This window comes from Oryctolagus cuniculus, chromosome 7, assembly GCF_051225735.1.
Source record: "Oryctolagus cuniculus isolate XC-2025 breed Fujian yellow rabbit chromosome 7, ASM5122573v1, whole genome shotgun sequence".
NCBI lineage: Eukaryota > Metazoa > Chordata > Mammalia > Lagomorpha > Leporidae > Oryctolagus > Oryctolagus cuniculus.
The window spans coordinates 45,851,591-45,867,632 of NC_142873.1; the positions used below are offsets into that span (position 1 = coordinate 45,851,591).

The following is a 16,042-nucleotide window of genomic DNA, read 5'->3' on the forward strand; positions in this document are numbered from 1 at the left end:
AACTGGCACCCATATGGGATGCCGGCACTGCAGGCTGCAGCTTAACCCGCTATGCCACAGTACCGGCCCCCTCCCCTTTCATTTTCTGAGAAAACCCTCTTTGACAGCTTTTTTGGCCATGGAGTTCAAATTCTCATTGCCCTTGGAGGTTGCCTTCATTGTAACATATTCTTTATAATTTATTTATTTTCCTTTTCTCTGACTTTATTCCCCCTTTTTGCTAAAGTCCTTTTCCCTTCAATTACATTCCCAACAAACCAGACTTTATCTTGGGCTTTTTGGGGGAGTACTGAAGGCTAAGGCATATTATGAAGTACCTGCTCCATCTGAGATACAGAAAGAGAAACACAAGTGATGGAAGACATTGCCTTCCCGTGATACAAGGCATTGCCTAGAGGCCAAGGTCAGAGGAATCTGATGGCTCCCTGTAAGAATTTGGAGCTAATATGGGACCTAATGTGGGACTCTGGACCTGGGCTGTTCAATAGAGTAGCCATTAGCCATAGGTGAATATTTAGAGGTAAATATAGACCTTTGGAATCTGGATCGCAGAAGATGAGCATGGTGAGATTGCATCTTGCCCAGGGCCAAGCAATTGGAACTCTGGTGTAGACCCTGTGGTTGGATACATATATATTTTTACACAGTTCTGTTTTTGATTTATTTTTGTGTGATTTTAAACTGTGGAGTAAGCCTAGTAAAGGTAGTACACCTTCACTTCATGGTAGGATGAAGACAAAGTACCCTGGCAGCCTTGGGATCTGGGTTGTACAAGGACTGCTGCAATATTGGGGTGTCTCAGTGAGCAGGTCTTGGTCCTGGGACTCCAGGAGTGTTGTCAGGGGTTATAAGATCACTATCTCTGTCACCATCAGTACCTTGCCACTGTTCCTAGCTAAACCAGCCAGCAGCACCCAGCAGCACCCAGCAGGATTTTGCCCATCAATCCTGCAATGATGGAAGCGTAGCCTTCCTCAGGGGATGTGTCCTCCAGGATCCCAGGCTTCAGATGTTGGTAGAAATGCGACAGCCGTTGACTGCTCCCTGTGCTGCCTGTGCTGTAGAATCTGTAAGTCATACATTGATAAAATAACCTTCTGAAACAGTCTGGTGCCACTGTCTTGATTTTTCTCATGTGTGAGGAATTTTACTCTTCTTTCCTCATGTATGTTGAATAATGTGTGCAATGTTAGCAAAATAGAAAGACAACCATCCTCTTATGATCTGTTATCAGACATGATGTCATAGATTCCCTGATATGAACAGGGTCCCTGAAAATCTGAGACTCACACTTTGAGAGCTGGTGACCTAGTGCAACACCCGCAGTGTGCAAAATTAAGGCCAGGTCACATTGGCCCCCGAGGCAAGAGAAAGTACAAAGCCTTGAAGTGGGGAAGACCTAAAAGCCTCATAAATTATGGTCTCAGTACAGGAACCTGGCAGGGCTGGCATACTCTGGAGAAGGGCTAAGTGGAAGAAGGACTATAAGATCACCAAAGATTTAAGAAATAAGATCAAATTACAAGAAGAAAAAAAGCTCAGCTTATTATTTTTATTTGCATGCCCTGTCTGCATAATATGAAGAATTGATTCTTTATCATTTTATTTATATCATTTTTAAAAACAGTTACATTATACTTACACAGGAGCTCATAGTCTTCCAAAGGTAAGGCAGCCTCAAAAGTGTTGGTCCCAGAGAGCACAAGAGGTGCTTTATGTCAGTCATTCATCCTGTCCGATATCCCCTGTGGAGTTTTCTCAGAATGGAGAGGTCTTTGATTTTTCTCTACACCTCTTGCAGTTAAAGAAATGCCAATTCCAGTTTGGAAAGTCATTGATGAAAAACTAAAAGCCCTGAAAGCAAATCTCCACCTGTCAGTATAAAGCTTTTTGAGATTCTGTGCAACCAAATGAGAAATGCAGTATCTCTGCCCTTCAATGTATGATGATTGCTTCAAGGAGAAGCATTTTGTGTGTGTGATTTTTAAAAAGATAAATTAGCTGTTTTTCATGAAACATAATTTTTACTTCAAAGAGTAACTTACAGGCAAATTTTTATTACTCAGAGTTGGTGGTTTGGTAGACATTGTCTCAAAAATGAAGTGTTCCTGTCACTATGAGGAAAGCAACTGAAAGAACTAGCGGTCATCAGATCCTAAAGTGACTTCCGTGGTGCCATCATTCGTGCATTGATGCAGTCCTCCCTCTGTGCCTGTGGGTGGCACCTGTGGCCTGCTCCTAGCCAAGGACTAGGGTGCGGGCAGCAGGGTATCACTGCCGTGGTGCTATTACCTGAGGTTCTGACTTAGCAGCCTGCAGCTGGAGCCTCCTTGCAGGCGTGGTGAAGCGTGGGCCCCAGGCAGATGCGTATGTGCCTCTTTTTTTCTATTTCACATACCATACCTCCTACTGGAGAAGTCATCACACAGAGTTAAATCCTTCCAACGCCTCTGCAGTGTGTGGATACATCCCTGAGCAAATGGACCTCAGCATTTGTGTTATCTTCTGCTCCCTGGACAGAGTACATGCCCAGGCACAGAGCAGTTAGATGGGCTCATAGGAGTGCCCACTACCCAGTGGAAAATGGGCAGACATGGTGGAGATCTCCCTTGCACGCCACGAGCAAGTTTTCCTTCTCAAAATCCAGACTTTGCAGATTCACAGCAGTGTAAAATGGGGAGAGAGACCTTGGAAGACAGGGCTGCAGAGAGTCAGGACCTGAGTCGCTGAGGGAGTGGGAGCAAAACTATCCCACCAGTTCACATGTAACTCAGATAAGTCTGTGTCCAGTAAAGTTCTTTTTCACCATGCCACTGCAATCATGGTCTTTTAAAGTGGAAGCATTTGTCTAAGTGGGTGGAATACCTAGGGATAATTTAATTGAATTTAAAATTTTACCTATTTGCTGGGGATAATGATTACTCGCTACTGAGAAGAAGTAAAAGATTAAATAAATTAGCCAGGAGGATTGCAAAAAACTGGATTGATATGTTTTCAACATTTTTTGTTTCTTTTTATTACAGATTTATTTATGGATGTGTTTGAAAGGGGGGGAGGGAGAATCTTCCATCTGCTGGTTTACTTCTCAAATGACCACAACAGCCACCTTTAGTTACATGTACCTTGCAGACCCAAGTGATGCTGATAATCTGGCGACTCCACACCAACTTGCAAACCCTGGGGTCAGTTCTTATCTTAGTTCTCAAACATTGCTGGCTCTTTTCAAGCCCATCTGGAGTGTTGTTTATGCACCTTCTTCTGCCTTGCTTCCCTTTGGTACTTGTATCACAGTCCATTCAGCTCGTGAAGAGAAAGAGTTCACTTCTCAGTGACCCTTGACAATTCCTAGCCGCCGCTCACCCTCTGCAGACAGCTCCCTAAAGTCCCAGACCTGGTTACTGGAGCTTCTCAGACTTGCTGCTCCCCAGGAAAATCAGGAAGGGGGAGCTGCAAATGAGAAGCCAGAGACTGGAAGTCTGGAGGTGATTCAGAAACAAGACTTTGGGGGGATCTTGAGTCATTGTCTCCTCCCTGGAACTGCAGCGTGCTTGTATGAAAAATGAACACGTTGCATTGGGTGCCCTTCTAGTCTCCGTTCACCCTGACATTTTATACTGGAGTGACCTGACCTCTCAACTTCATGCTGTTCTTATCCTTTTTAAACTTGATTGCTTCTAAAGCTTGCTTGAATGCTTCTACTTTTTCTTCTTTTCCTTTTGATGTGTTTGTTTTTATGTTTTACCTAGAGAAGTGCTGTTGTGTATGTGTAAGTCTGTGTATGTTTGTGTGTGTGTGTGTGTGTGTTTGGAGAGAAAGAGAGAGAGAGAGAGAGAGAGAGAGAACCACGTAGGTGCTTTTGTGAGATTGTGTATTATTTGTGGGAAAGAGGTGAAAATATTTCTTTAAGGACTTTCCTAGGGCAGGCGCTGTGGACTCTACTCTCCTTCCTGTTATAGAATCAGGTGTTTTCGCAGTGGGCATGCTGGGCTAGGCTAAGGTGATTAAATACAACTCTGTGTGTGTGTGTGTGTGTGTGTGTGTGTCTGAATGTGTGTAGGAGTCTTTCCCTATGTGGGACTCTATATGTGTGTTAGGAATGTTTGTGTCTAGGGATCTATATATGTGTGTGGGTGTGTGACTATGAATATCTCTGTCTAGGAGTCTTTCCTTTGTGTGTGTGAGTGTGTGTGTGTGAATATCTGTGTCCAGCAGTCTTTGTGTATGTATGTGTGTCTGAATGTCCGTGTATAGGAGTCTTACCCTTTGTGTGTGTGTGTGTGTGAATATGAATGTTTATGTCCCAGAGTGTGTGTCATTGTTTGTGAGTGTGTGTGTGTGAATATGAATGTCTGAGTCCTGGAGTGTGAGTGTGTGTGTATGGATATGAATGTCTGTGTCCTGTAGAGTGTGTGTCCTTGTGTGTGTGAGTGTGTGTGAATATGAATATCTGTGTCCTGGAATATGTGTCCTTGTGGATGTGTGTGTGTGAATATGAATGTCTGAGTCCTGGAGTGTGTGTCCTTGTGTGTGTTTGTGTGTGTATGTGAATATGAATGTCTGTGTCCTGGAGTGTGTCTCCTTGTGTGAGTGTGTGTCCGGGAGTCTTTGTGTATGTATGTGTGTCTGAATGTCCGTGTATAGCAGTCTTACCCTTTGTGTGTATGTGTGAATATGAATGTCTGTGTCCCGGAGTGTGTGTCCTTGTGTGAGTATGTGTGTGAATATTAACATATGTGTCCTTAATTAATATCCAGAATGTGTGTCTTTGTGTGAGTGTGTATGTGTGAAAATGAATGTGTCCCAGAGTGTGTGTTGTTGTTTGTGAGTGTGTGTGTGTGTGTGTGAATATGAATGTCTATGTCCTGTAGAGTGTGTTTTTGTGTGTGTGAATATGAATATCTGAGTCCTGGAGTGTGTGTCCTTGTTGAGTGTGTGTGTGAATATGAATGAGTCCTGGAGTATGTGTCTTTGTGTGTGTGTGAATATGAATGTCTGTGTCCTAGAGTGTGTGTCCTTGTATGAGTGTGTGTGTGTGTGTGTGTATGAATGAGTCCTGGAGTATGTGTCCTTGTGTGAGTGTGTGTGTCTGAATATGAATGTCTGTGTTCTTGTGTTCTTGTGTGTGAGTGTTAGTGTGTGTGAATATGAATGTCTGAGTCCTGGAGTGTGTGTCCTTGTGTGTGTGTGAATATGAATGTCTGTGTTCTTGTGTTCTTGTGTGTGAGTGTTAGTGTGTGTGAATATGAATGTCTGAGTCCTGGAGTGTGTGTCCTTGTGTGTGTGTGAATATGAATGTCTGTGTCCTGGAGTGTATGTCCTTGTGTGAGTGTGTGTGTGAATATGAATGTCAGTGTCCTGTAGAGTGTGTGTCCTTGTGTGTATATGTGTGTGTGTTCGTGTGTGTGTATGTGAATTTGAATGTCCCTTAGAGTCTGTTTGTGAAAGCGTGCATATCTGAATGTGCCCGAGTCTTCCCCTGTGTGTAAGTGTGGATAGATAAGAGTTTGTGGGTGTGAGTCTGAGTGTTTGACTCCATGTGTTGGGGGCTTCAGAAAGGGAAATGAGCGATTAACAGGTTGAAATATAAGCCAGTACTATTCCTTTGGAACAACTTTTAAAAAGGAGTCTGATGAAAAGAGCCAGGGTAATTTGGGGGCAAAGCCTCCGAGTTAGAGCTAGGCTGAAGCAGGGCCCATTGACCCCTGGGTGTGGCTCAGCTGAGAGAAGAAAACCCTGCCCTAGCTGTGGCCACCCAAAGAAAATGACCCTTGGTGACCTTAACCACTGCGCAGTTAGGAGTGTGCACCAGTCACACACACACACACACACGGAGCCAGGTGTGGGGTTAACAGTCATTTAATGGAGACAGAACAGGAAGACTTGCTTGATCCCGCCCAAGTCCCCTCTCCAGACGCCTGCTGAGCAGCTAGGAGACCAGTTCAACCAGTGAGCATGCCAGCCTTCTTCAGAGGCTTGGGAACCCTCCAGAGTGAGTGTAAGGGGAGGAGGGATGACTCACACTGACAGCGTGGTGATTGCAAAGGCGGGAGGAAAGTGGGACTGAGAAGCAGAAAGGGATAAGGGATTCAGCATCGGGGGCTGGTTCTTCATGGGTGTGGCTGTGGATCACATCACTTCTGCTTTGTCTGGCAGGGCTCAGGCACCTTGGGTTGGCAGGGCTGTGGAACCTTGGACTGACAGGGCTCAGGCACCTTGGGCTGGCAGGGCTCAGGCACCTTGGGCTGGCAGGGCTCAGGCACTTTGGGCTGGCATGGCTCAGGCACCTTGGGTTGGCATGGCTCAGGCACCTTGGGTTGGCAGGGCTCAGGCACCTTGGGTTGGCAGGGCTGTGGAACCTTGGGCTGGCAGGGCTCTGGCACCTTGGGCTGGCAGGGCTCCGGCACTTTGGGTTGGCATGGCTCAGGCACCTTGGGCTGGCAGGGCTCCTTGGTTTTGGGGACACAGGGTTCCTGGGGTGGAGGCTGGCAAGGCTGCTTCACCTGGTGCTGCTGCAGCTGAGGGGGTAGGGTGCAGGGCTGCTTCTGCTGCTGAGAACTCATGTTTCCGTGGCAGCTGGTCCTAGGGAGAGAAAGGTTGACCGAGTGATTCAATGAAACAGACAAGAAGTGAAGTTCAGTGCCAAATAGGTTTCTTTTCAGTCCCTTTTGGAAGAGAAAGCCTCTGGTCTCCCCCTCACCGGTCCCTTACACTTGAAAGTAAAATAAGCTGACAGTTTCTGGACCCTCTCAGGAGGAAGGGCTTAAACTTGATCTTGACGGCAGGGGACATCTTCACCTGACTCCCTTTCTCCCCAGACGCATCACCTCCCTCTCTGAAAACCTCCCCGGACAAAGCTGGCTTCCGGGAGAGCTCTGAGGCCCATACAGAGCACCACACGACTCACAGCCGGCTCTGTCTTCGCCTGATTTTGCTCGGGGTCTTCACTCACACATTCCTCAGCATTCTCTCCTTCCCATCCCTGCTTGTCCAGGTACCCCCCCCCCATCACTCGTCACTCCCCACCCGAGCAGGCTGCCCTTCAGCACTGCTGCTCAAAGCAGCACAGCCCCCTCCCGCACAGCTCTCCCCACCCTGCCACTCTTCACCTTGTACTTCATCCACTTATGCACAGGCAGAACCTTCTCTGCCAGGCTTAAGTTTACTTAGTGAGCTTGACTTTGGTCTGATTTATCCAAGGATCTGGTACATTTCCTTAAAGGTAATCAGAGCTCAGTAGAGTTCCATTTAACACACTACAATTTCCTCCATTAGTATCCTTTCAGAGAGAACTGTCATGTTGCTAAGAGTGTTCTGGGCCTGAGCTTGAGCCCTGGCTCCTGCTATGAACTCCCTGTGGGCACTTGAGCAGATCTCTTGCCATGGCTGTCCACTGTGTGGGCAGACTTCAGTGTCTCTAAGATACCCTCAAACCCAAACAGTGCTTCAATCTGAAATAAAATTTTTCCAATATTCTCTAACTCTAATTAATACCCCACATTGACCCTGATGCACATGTTTCTAATAATGAGAAAATAAATAAGCATTTCAGTAAGAGACTCACCTGGTGCACAGAGAGGAATGGGCTGTCTGGTCCCTCTGGTCTGATGTGGAAGCTGTGGCCAGCTGGCTTTTATAAGAAGGAGGCTTGCTCTGTTTTCATTCCTTACTTGTCACACATGACTCACCCTACTCCCCTCAGTCACCTGTTGACACAGCTTTTGTGATGAAAACGACTCACCTGATTTTTTTGGCACTGGCTCCCTGACAATGATGTCACCTGGGTTCCAGCTCAGACCCATGCTTAGGGTTTATGCTGGGAGGGCTGAGCAGTAAGCTTGCCGGAGGGTTGGATGAATTGGCCTGAGAGGGAGACCTGCATCCCCTGTGGCCTTGCCATGGACTCTTTCTCCCCGAAGTATCCCGGGGGAGGGGGTAGAATGCCCAGGCCCATGAGCAGATGGGGAAGTGGTGGGGGATGGCGAGCCGAGGTGGGCATCAGCTGTCTGCCTTAGTGGAGATGCGTGCCTCGGATGATGGAATGGACCAACAACAGACCCTTTGGGTCGTCGGGGTGACCTGAGACCCTTACGTCCACTTCTTCCATCTTTCTCCCACCCTGGTGAATGACACATCCAGACGTATTTGCTTGTCACCCCCACCCCACCCTTCCCGACTGGTTACAAATCCAGGCAAACCTGCTTTGTATCCACCAACCACACCTTTTCCCCTCTCTCAGCTCTGAAATTCTCAAGCACTAATCCTTTTTCTGGGGTAACCTTTCCCTCCACCCCACCCAGCTAATCTGGCTGTGGCTTTCCTAACCCAACTATCCCCTTTCCTTCACTGACAGCCTGCCGGCGTGTTCCAGCTACCTGTAGCCCAGCCCAGCCTCAAAGTCCTCAGTGCTGAGCCCTCTGCCATCCCTGACCCTGCTCCAACTCTGGCCCCCAAACTGAGAGTTCCCACTCACTGCAATGTTCTCCCTCCTTCTCTGGCTCTGTCTCTCCGGGCGACTTTCTGAGGCTCAAGACTGTGGCTGTCAAACTAATGGGGCTTCCTCTTCACTGAGCAAGTGTTAAAAGGGTGCCCAGTCGATGCCCGTCATGCGTGATTCTCAGAGCTCCCCAAGGTTGGCGACAATGTGCTGTGGACAGATGGGGACCTCCCTGGTGTGAGACACAGCACTGCTCACAGCCACTGGGTTCACTGACTCCCAGAGCTTTTAGTAGCAGCCGGGGACATCTGGCCCAAGGGCTGGATAAGGCCCTTGAAACCATTTGGCCTGGCCCTGCCAAGGCAACCCTAGGTAGGACTCAAAATTCAATAAATCTGTAACAAGTTAATTGTTAAGTTGATAACTTTGTATGGCCCATGAATGATGTTAAAAATATTTACATGGCCCTTGGCAATAAAAAGGTTCCCCATCCCTACTTAGAGCAAGTACACTTCTCGAGGGAGGATGAGGGAATTTGAGGCCAGGAGAGGTGAACTAATCCATCCATGTCCAAACAACAAATCCCGGAGGAAAAGAATTCTACATAGAAAATTCCAAGTTCTCTTGGGTTTTAATCCTCCCCTACTCTCTAGGTAGGAAAATAAGACGAGGCAGGAAAATGATGAGGGGGAAGAAGATGGGGGGTTGTGGCTTGGAGCTGGATCCACTCCTGGTTGCACAAGTGGCACCGTGAGAGGACACACAGAGCCTTGCCTGACGGATAAGAGCCCTTGATCGCTGTGAAGGTGAACCCTCTGAAGTGGGAATAAAGCTGCTGGCTGCTGCAGCGTCCCTGGGGATACACAGTAGTTTTTTCTGGTTCTGATAGAAATCGGAGCGGGCGCGGACGCACACAGGTGGAAATAAAGGACTCATTCTGCTTCAGCTGGGTTGCTTGCATTTTGTAAGGGTCTCAGGTTGGCGTAGTGACGGGGCCTGGGTACCCTGCCAGGGAAGGCATTGGGGAGGCCTCTGAGCAGTTGCTAGCATGTTCGGATTCTGAAGATGGCCGGTCCCAGTACCTCTTCTCTGAGACATAAGAACGTGGCTTCCCTGAGCCCTCTGACACCTGCGAAATGAACCTGAGGTCACTGTGTCAGAACTGCACTCAAAATGCAACATGGGAATAGCTGTGCCCTTTGGAGACTCTAAATTACTCTTAGAACTCAGGTGTGTGGGTGGCGCCTCCTCTTCATCGCACTCCCCTCCCCAAACACACACCGGCATGTTTGGGGAACATCCGCTGGGTCCCCACGTGTGTGGTCCCCTGTGCGCTTGAGTCTGGGCTCAGCCTCTCACTGGGTCCCAGTAGCCAGTAGCCCACATCCGTCCTCACACGGGGCCTGGTGTGTGCGCAGCTACTCTCGCTGCCGGCTGTAGAGGGACTGCGATTCAATGTGCCAGTGAGTGGATGCCGCTATTCTAAAGACAGGCGCAGAGGCTGCCAGAGAACTGCTGAGAGGTTCTTGGAGGAGCGGCGATCTCTGGCGGAGGGATGAGAAGAGGGAGGTGGAAGGAGCAGCCAGGGTGCGGGATGCCCGCATCGCCGTCCCCGCCATCTGGTCTGCTTGGCGTCAGCTGGTTAATGACCCTCACACAGCAACCGGCCACCGCCACGCCGAGCCCAGAGCTTCCGCCTCTCTTAGCTCTTCGCTGGGTGGGCTCTGGCCCTCTCTTCGCAAGCCCCCGAGAGAGGCAGCTCCAAGCAGAAGCAGCTGCTGTGTTGCCTGGTAGGACACTCAGCCCCAGAGCAGCCCCTCTGTCCTCTGCTGCCCGCAATGACCCGAACTCAGCTCGGGGACTGGAGAACTCGCATGGGCTCCCTCGCCGGTGGGCCTGGCTTCTGAGGGGTCGCTCTCATGGGGTGACTGCCCTGGCTGCCCTCACCCCAGCCACGTCCGCCTTGGCTCCAGCCTCTGGAACTTTCCCTGCGTGGGGACACTGCTCCCCGTGGGTGTCCACCTGAGGCTCACTCAGGGGCTGCTGTCAGCCTCTCTCCTTCTAGGAGAAGCTTCGTTCCTCCACCACCAGGTGGAGCCAGCTGGTGAGCAGGCTCCACGCACTGGCTTGTAAAGAAAGGGTAAACTGGGTGACTTCCCCTAAGTGCATCTCTCCGGACTTCTCTCCGCCTTCAGCAGGGGCTCTGCTTAGGCACAGGGAGGCTGTGTCTCTTCTCGAACTCTGCACCGGCTCCATTTGGCCCCAGCTGCCTCTGAGCGGTGCCGCTGCTAACCCACTCATTCTCCAAGCATAGGAGACCGAGGGCCCCAAGCTCAGGTTGGCCTCACGTGGATCATTGCCCCCTCCTCTCACCTCCTGCGGCTGAGACCTCATCAAGGAGATCAGGCAGAACTGCAACCTCAGGCCCTTTCCTGCAGGGGTCTACATTTAAAGCGTGACCTCATCCAGAACCCCCGTCTGGCCAGAGTTTTACCTTCTCCCCTCCCTGATCCCTTTGAGGAGCTAAGGACACCAGGGCGTTGGCCCTGATGATTCAGAAGTCTCTCTGGCCTGCGCCGCAGCTCACTAGGCTAATCCTCTGCCTGTGGCACTGGCACCCCGGGTTCTAGTCCCAGTTGGGGCACCAGATTCTGTCCCGGTTGCTCCTCTTCCAGTCCAGCTCTCTGCTGTGGCCTGGGAAGGCAGTGGAGGATGGCCCAAGTGCTTGGGCCCTGCACCCCATGGGAGACCAGGAGAAGCACCTGGCTCCTGCCATCAGATCAGTGCGGTGCGCCGGCTGCAGAGGCCACTTGGGGGGTGAACCAATGGAAGGAAGAACTTTCTCTCTGTCTCTCTCCGTCTAACTCTGCCTGTCAAAAAAAAAGTCTCTCTGACACGCAAAGCCCCTTGGTTGAGAAAGAACAGGAGAAGGAAGACAAGGCAGCTGCTCCCTGTGTGTGGAGGGTCCTGAAGAGCTTGGCCCAGCACGCAGGAGAAGCTGAACGGGAACTCTGGGTGCAGAGGCAGAGGGAGGACATGCACAAGAGCATGGGAGCGGCTGTCCAGCTCTCATTCTAGAAAGGGAGCAAACAGGGGTGTGTGTGCGTGTGTATGTGTGTGCGCGCGCGTGTGTGTATAGGGATGGTGGTGATGGGGGAGGGGCACCTCCCAGGCGTCACAGCTTCCTTAGCAGCCGAATCAGATCAAAGCCTGGGATACCTGATTCCCTCTCCCCTCCACTATTCTCCTCAGGATCAGGACAAAGCCTGCCCCTTGCCCTCCCTCTTTTGCATCCCAGTCCCTGAAGGAATAGGTACAAATTTAACACCAACTTCTCTTGCTTGTGGCAGGTAGAAAAGATCCCACGCTTGGGATCCAGTGCAGTTGCTTCATAGCCTTGATAGGACCTTACTTGAGTGACCTTGAACAAGTTGCTGAACCTTTAAATGTTTTACATTCCACTTTATAAGACTGCTGTAAAGATTGGATGCAATGATGCTTCAGACACTTGTAGAATGAATCGGCTGAACAGTCCAATATAATTCTTGCTAGTTTGTCTCATTCTTTCCTCTCCTGCACTTGAAATCAGGTGTTAACTCTTCCTATCGCCTGTGAGTTCCCTTTTTGTTACTCACTGTGTTTGTGTGTGTGTGTGTCTGTGTGTACCCAAAGGCAGGTGCCATTTTTCAGTGGAACAACATTCTTGGCCCAGGGCCCTTGTGGCTTCTTTATCTCCCTTCATTTTTGTTTCCAGTTAACTCTCAGGTTCACGCATCTGGCTGAATTACACCTTGAGCTACTGGACAATGCTAGAGATCACACAGTCCATGCTTTATATACAAGTTGGGCCCAGGACGTGGCTTCAGTCACTGGTGATCCTGGTGCATCCTACACGAGGGAAATGTTAAGCGAGTCTCTCAGGAGGTTATGGAGGTGCCAGGGTGCAGCCTCTTGACAACACATGTGTTGCTTCCCATACCAATTGGGCATTCTGGGAGCTCCAGGGCCACTTTGAGAAGAGCCACGGGGCCCTGCCACTGTCACACGTCTGAGCGGGTCAATTACCAGTCATCTATCAGAGTTTCTCTGAGAGCAGGTGATGGCTGCTGGGCTTGGCTGGGGTGGTTTGCACTGATGTGTCTCCCTGTGGTCACTCCTTGCCCTTTGAGCTGGTGGAGAGCGGCCACAGGGCAAGCCCGTGGCCCGGTCTCGCACAGAGAATCCCAAACAGTGGCTGCTGTTTGTGTGGGGGCTTGATCTCGTCCCCTCTTTATTCAGGGGGTACCTGCTTTGCTTTTGCCCACCTCTGAAAGCAAGCTCTTCTGGAGTGCAGAGTGGCTTCCAGAGGCCACAGTTCTGCAAACACGAAGTCCTGAGTTCAAATCCCAACTCTGCTCTTTACTCGCTACTAAAGTGTTGTACTTTGTTCTAGACATTTAATATTAATTTTCCCAATAGCAGTGCCAGGAACGAATCAGTAAATACATCCTACAGAAATAGATACTGAAGCACAAGGCGGAAGACACTTGCCCACGTATATGGGCAGATATGTGGCAGGGCCAAAATGCAAATGCAGCACAGTGACTCCAAGGCTTTGCGAGCCCAGTTTATCTTACCTGTAAGTTAGGAATGAAAATATTTGCTCTCAGAGCTGCTATTAATTGAGATTACGTACACCAAATAACTACTATGGTGACTACAGCCCAGGGATGGATAATAGATACCAAGTGCTTTTCTTCCCCTTAGGATCTCAGCTACATCTATTATTAGAAACTCAGCTCCAGTGACTCAGAAAATTCCACCATTTTCTTTTTTTTTTCCCCGAAGTAGACGATTAGTCACTCATTTAACACATGTTTGCTGAATGATGGCCAGATAACTAGCCCGAATCCCAGCTTTGTGAAGTCTGGGGAACAAGCCAGCATTCTACGAGCCCCTGGCACCTGGTCCCCATCAGCGGGGAGTGCTTCCCCAAGGGACCTGGGAGAAATCCCTTGGGACGCTTGCTGAGGATATAGCTCCTGCTCTCCACTCTGAAGAAACATTTGGGGGAAGAACTTAGGGATCTGGATTTCTAAAGTGTGCATCAGATTGTTTTATGGTCAAACTAGTTGGGAAACTCTTCTACATACAACAGATTTCCTATCTTGATCGCGATAGATATCTGGTGTCTTTAGGGATGGGCATTTGGCACTGCAGGTTAAACTACTGCTTGGGATGGCCACATCTCATACTGGAGTGACTGGTCCAAGGCCCAGCTACCTTGCCATCCAGCTCCCCAGTGGTGTGCCTGGGAGGCAGCACATCATGACCCATGGGTTCTAGCCATTCACACGGGAGACCCAGATAGCATTCTTGGCTCATGGCCTCTGCAGGTCCGGCTGTTGCAGGCATTTGGGGAGTGAACCAGAAGATGGAAGATTTCTCTCTCTGTCACTTTGCCCTTCAAATCGATCTTTAAAACAATATATCCATGGCTTAGCTCCATTACTGAGATTTATTTAACGAGTTGATTTTTAAAGTCTTCAGATAAAACTAGGGTTGAAGATCACTGCTCTAACAGGAATATCTCAACTTTGAGCACCTGAATCCAACTGGAGAGTCCCAAGTCCTACAAACTCCTCCAGGTGGAAGGAGGTGTAGGTGGGACTGTGGTGCCTGGGTAGACCTTGTTGATGTCACAAGATGCTGATGAGTGTGGGTGTTTGGCCTGAGGATACTGAGAGCCCTGGGAAGCAATTAAATTCCATCCAAGGAAGACTGAGTACCTCCACATACCCTTGAACCTCACTCTCCCTCCAGTGAGTGAATCATCAGGGGACAAGTTCAGGCTGGCTGCATAGGACAGGTCCTGGGGCCAGGAGCCCCAAGCAAGAGATGATCCTGTTTGTCACCTTCCTGGACAATATCACATGTAAGGTGTGGACAATTTGGCTAGTTAAAGGCCTGAACATTCGACTCCCAAGGAGCTCTGGCAAAACCAAGTTGTTACATTTAGACTCCAAAAGCACTAGCCAAGTGTAGCCCCCGCTGTCGAGAAGTAGCAACGTCCCTCTACCTGTTAGATTCAACGTGGGGGTCCGTAAATTTAACTGACAAAAGATAGATTAACAGGAGAGAACACAAGCATTTTATTTGTTAATTTTTTTAGAAAATTAATGTTTTCAGGGCTGTGGCTCACTAGGTTAATCCTCTGCCTGTGGTGCCGGCATCCCATATGGGCGCCGGGTTCTAGTCCTGATTGCTCCTCTTCCAGTCCAGCTCTCTGCTGTGGCCCGGAAAGGCAGTGAAGGATGGCCCAAGTGCTCGGGCCCTGCACCCGCATGGGAGACCAGGAGGTAGCACCTGGCTCCTGGCTTCGGATTGGCGTATCTCCGGCTGTAGCAGCCATTTGGGGGGTGAACCAATGGAAGGAAGACCTTTCTCTTTCTCTCTCTCTCTCTCTCTCTCTGCCTAACTCTGTCAAATAAAAAAATTAAAATAAAGAAAATTAATGCTTTCATTTATTTGAAGGGTAGAGTGACAGGGAGAGAGACAGAGACAGAACTAGAAGAGCGAGAGTGAGAGCAAGAGAGAGAGAGAGCGAGAGCGAGAGAGAGAGAGAGAGAGAGAGAGAGATCATCTACTGGTTCGCTCCCCAGATGGCCACAACAACTGGGGCTGGGTTAGGCTGAAACCAGGAGCCAAGAACTCCACCCAAGTTTCCTATATGGGGGCAGGGACCTAACTATTTGGACCGGTATCTCCTTCTTCCCTTCTTCCTGGGCATATTAGCAGGGAGCTGGGTCAGAAGTGGAGTACCCAAGACTCTGACATTCTGACATGGAATGCAGGCATTCCATGTAGCAGCTTAATCTGAGGCACCATAATGCCGACCCCTAATGTTAATATTTTTATGTGCATAGGAGCTCACAGAACAGAAGTGAAAACTCCAAGCGGAAGTTAGATTTAGACAGAAGCAGAAAAATAAGTCATAAAAGTTTTATGGAACCTGAAAGATCCCAAACAGCTAAAGCAGTATGGATTAAATGGAACAAAGCTGGAAGTGTCATATTATCAGGCATCAAAATATGCTATAAAGCTATAGTCACCAAAATAGCATAGCATAGGCATAAAAACAGACACTCTGGTACATGGAACAGAACAGAGAACCCAGGAATAAATCCTCATAGTTACAGTGGATTGATATAACAAATCTTTGTTATATTGATATAACAAAGATGCCAAGGACACATTTTGAGGAAACGACAATTTTTTTTTCAATAAATGTTGTTGGGAAAACTGAAATCTACACACAGAATAAAATTATATCCTTTTCTCCCATTATATAAAAAATTAACTCCAAATAGATTAAAGATTTAAATATAAGATCTTCAACTATGAAATGAATGATGAAAAAGCAGTCCATGAAATTGATCTGGACAGTGATTTTATGGATATGACCTCAAAGCAAAGACAACAAAAACAAAAATAAACAGGATTACATCAAACTAAAAATCTTCTACACAGCAGAGGTAAGAAATAACCTACAAAATGGGAGAAAATATTTGCATATGGTACATATGATAAGGGGTTAACATCCAAAAGTTAACTCAAATAACTCAATAG

The 16,042-nt window shown here is 48.6% G+C and overlaps 1 protein-coding gene across 1 annotated transcript; it reads right to left on the bottom strand.

Moving 5' to 3' along the window:
- Positions 1–5,840: 5,840 nt before the first annotated feature.
- LOC149125512 (uncharacterized) lies at positions 5,841–7,606 on the bottom strand. The gene is made up of 2 exons (XM_089336966.1): positions 7,562–7,606; positions 5,841–6,579 (listed from the first exon to the last, which is right to left on the bottom strand). The coding sequence occupies exon 2, from the start codon at positions 6,558–6,560 to the stop codon at positions 6,132–6,134; it is 429 nt and encodes a 142-aa protein (XP_089193092.1). The 5' UTR covers positions 6,561–6,579; positions 7,562–7,606; the 3' UTR covers positions 5,841–6,131.
- Between the last annotated feature and the right edge of the window lie 8,436 nt (positions 7,607–16,042).

What these genes read in the sequence shown, in the direction of transcription:
- LOC149125512 (XM_089336966.1), bottom strand. Translation starts at nt 6,560, where the DNA reads ATGAGTTCTCAGCAGCAGAAGCAGCCCTGCACCCTACCCCCTCAGCTG.